This window comes from Sinocyclocheilus grahami, unplaced genomic scaffold (assembly GCF_001515645.1).
Source record: "Sinocyclocheilus grahami isolate Dianchi unplaced genomic scaffold, SAMN03320097.WGS_v1.1 scaffold6635.1, whole genome shotgun sequence".
In the NCBI taxonomy this organism is placed as follows: Eukaryota; Metazoa; Chordata; class Actinopteri; order Cypriniformes; family Cyprinidae; genus Sinocyclocheilus; species Sinocyclocheilus grahami.
Genome location: NW_015510968.1, coordinates 2424 through 5817, shown reverse-complemented (window position 1 = coordinate 5817; position 3394 = coordinate 2424). Strand labels below are relative to the sequence as shown.

General features: G+C 38.0%; 1 protein-coding gene across 1 annotated transcript in view; it reads right to left on the bottom strand.

Annotated features, from left to right (window-relative positions):
• LOC107577622 (protein brambleberry-like) overlaps positions 1-2332 on the bottom strand; it is a gene marked incomplete at its 5' end in the record, with an annotated part of 5108 nt that extends 2776 nt beyond the window's left edge. The window contains 4 exons of the mRNA XM_016263679.1: positions 450-566; positions 1426-1648; positions 1850-2035; positions 2204-2332. Of these exons, the coding sequence (XP_016119165.1) occupies positions 450-566; positions 1426-1648; positions 1850-2035; positions 2204-2332 (655 nt within the window). The remainder of the gene's footprint in view (positions 1-449; positions 567-1425; positions 1649-1849; positions 2036-2203) is intronic.
• Between the last annotated feature and the right edge of the window lie 1062 nt (positions 2333-3394).

Sequence of the window (3394 nt, the reverse complement as noted above, 5' to 3'; positions counted from 1 at the left end):
AAAAACCCAAAAAAAAAAAAAAAAAAAAAAAAAGCATCCCTGTTTCCACAAAATAAATATATAAAAAAAAAAAGCAGCAAATTCAGTTTCCAATAATTGTTTCCTATGATCCCAACACCGAAAGAACCATTATTATTAATAAAGCACCAAGAATAATAATTATTGAGCAGCAAATCAGCATATTAGAATGATTTCTGAAGACTGGAGTAATGCTGCTGAAAACTCCGCTTTGATCACAGGAATAAATTGCATTTTAAAACGCATTCAAATAGAGCAGTTGTTATAAATTGCAATATTTCACTAGATAACCGTTTACTATATACACATTTAAATAAGTGCAACCTTGGGGAGCAGAAGAGACTTTTCAAAAACCAAAGAAAAAAAAAAAAAAGCATTGTGATTCTTCCAAGCATTTGATGCATCAAATGTATAATTTCAGAAGTAATCACCCATTTTTTCATAGATGTCCTGAGCACTTCCTCGGACCACAGCCAGGTCATCAAGAATCGCCTGATGTCCTTCCTGCACTTCTGCACTCTGATCCTTCAGCTGCCCACTTACATTCTCTGCAAATGTGTAATGGAAATGAAACCAAGATATAAAACATTCTATAGCAACTGGCGGTCAAATATGACCAGTTAAGTGACATATAGCATTAAAGGATTAGCTCAGTTCCAGAAAAAAAATCTCCTGATAATTTACTCGCCCCTATGTCTTTCTGTCTTCAGTCGCAAAGAAATTACGGTTTTTGAGGAAAACATTCCAGGATTTTTCTCCATATAATGGACTTCAATGGGGACCAACGGGTTGAAGGTCCAAAGTGCAGTTTCAAAAGGCTCGACACGATCCCAGCCAAGGAATAAGAGTCTTATCTAGTGAAACCATCGGACACACACACACGGATGGACACACACCTTCAAAAGCATCCGACATCGTTGTTTTACCTTCATTGTTTAAACACTGGGTCAGTGCTTCCGCCTTCGTCACGTGAGACCTTTCCAACATGACTACATAATGCGTGAAGTCGAGCTAGTGCAAGATGTGCATTTGTGGTTAAAATGTATACATTTTAAGAAAATTACAGATTGTTTCATTAGATAAGACCCTTATTCCTTGGCTGGGATCGTGTCGAACCTTTTGAAGCTGCACTTTGGACTTTCAACCCGTTGGTGCCCATTGAAGTCCATTATTTGGAGAAAAATCCTGGAACGCTTTCCTCAAAAACCTTCATTTCTTTGCGACTGAGGGGGGGGGAAAAATAGACAAGAACATCTTGGATGACATGGAGGTGAGTATATTATCAGGATTTTTTTATTCTGGAAGTGAGCCAATCCTTTAGCAAAGTTACTATGAAGATATTAAACCACTGATAAAGTGAGAATTCACAGGTCACCTTTGAAGCAAGTGCATTTATCTATGACTGACCCATTCTCCGTGTAATGCCCTGAATTAACTGAGCCACCAGTTGCTGCCCGGTGCTGATGAGAACTTTCTCCTGTGCCAGTCTCTGCAGATTTTCACTGATGGAGGTATCCAGCTGCTCTTGCCCTTCCCTTAGGGCCCCTTGCTGGAGCTGTAGGGCGCTGTGACCCTCAAGCAGCTTGTCCAGTGACGCGGCGGTCATCTCCCTCAGCTCTTTCTGACCCTCCTGCACATCAACAAACACAAAGAGCCATAAAACAGTGAAGTCAACATGAAAGTGCGTTTACAACCCCTATTACCCATAATGTGAGATTTCAGAATGAGACAGAAGCACCCAAGCGACCTTTCTTTGGAATAAACATGACATGATTGTGCACAGTAAGACCAGGAGCAAAAGAAACCTGAAATTAAGATCTTTATAACACACCTTTAGGTCTTTCATAGCATCTAGTTGACTAGTTGCGGTGGAGATCAGGGCGTTGACGGTTAGCTCCGCTCGCTTGCGGAAGTGCTGCTGGCGCGTGGCATAACACACAGAGCGCGCTCGGTTACTGACAATGTGATATGCATTCCACGTATCCGAGTCCATGTCTGCTGTGCACTCTTTAATAGACTGCAGGGAGAGATAATATCGGTTTAATCAGACTCAATGAATTCCACATGTAAAGCATTACACAACTAGAACTGCTTGTGTTGACTGACAATGACAAGTATTTCACTTACAAACAGATCAGCAGATTTAGGACCAATAAAACAGCAAAGTTGTGCCCATTGACCATACCATTTCTTCAGTGCAAGAGTAAGTCCTGCGACCCTCCACCTCTGATTGGCAGTTGAACAAAGCCACGCCCAGTTTTGCCAGCTGCTCCTCTGACAGGCCGCTGCAAGTAGCTTTGAGCTGAGCAACAACCTATATAAAAAAAATAATAAAAATAAAAAAAATAAAAAACACACACACACACGTCTATAAATTAGAGATTGACTGATATTTTATCATTTTACAATAATTGGATATCGGTTTTGTAATATCAGATTCACCGATAAACACCGCCATCTTGTGGAAGTCTCGTTTCATATTGCGGTTCACTCACCGGGTTGATGCTCAGGAAATGCTCCAGCACGGCCACCTCATGTAACTTTTAACAAGATTCACTCGTTTAAAACACCCCTAAATTGTACTAACATTTACTATATAATCATTTCGCTAATAAACATCTAAATAAATACATCTCTATGGAAACTAATTTATTATCTCCACATTAGCAATCGCAGTTTGAGTATAGTTCTGTGTAACTGCATAGATAAACTGCGCTGTCAGCAGGCATTTCATAATCTAGAACAACAAAAACATTAATAATTCTGATATAACATTCCAGTTGAGAAATGCAATAAAATACAATGTTTTGTTTGTCAATATTCCAGAGAATATTATTCAGTGAATTAACATTATCCAGTGAATTATTTGGACTCTGTAGCTATTAAACCGCTTGTAAACCTACTAAAACTGTAGTTTAAAATGAAGTTGATATGACCCCTTTCATTTATTTATTTGCTCCATCTGAAAACATTAGACTGTCTACATTTATTTTGCTTATTGTTAATATTAGTGTTGCTGCTGATGCTTTAAATAAAGTGTTATTGTAATATGAAGATTAAATTTAACATGAAAGACTGCTAATTTAACTATTTATTTATTTTTTAAGATAAAAGGAAAAACCAAATTGAAGTATGTTCTTACTTCACGCAGTCATTTATTTACTTTATAACAGTAAATAAATATCGGTTCTGCATATCTTTTATCGGGCACAAACACGCAAATAATTGGTATCGTTATAAAATATCAATATCGGTCGATCACTACTATAAATGCAGAATAACACCTTAAAAGCACCTTCATTTTCTCTGTGTGCCGGCATATTTCTGATTGAAAGAATAAGTCATGGCAGGACATATCAAAGAGCTCAACCCTTTT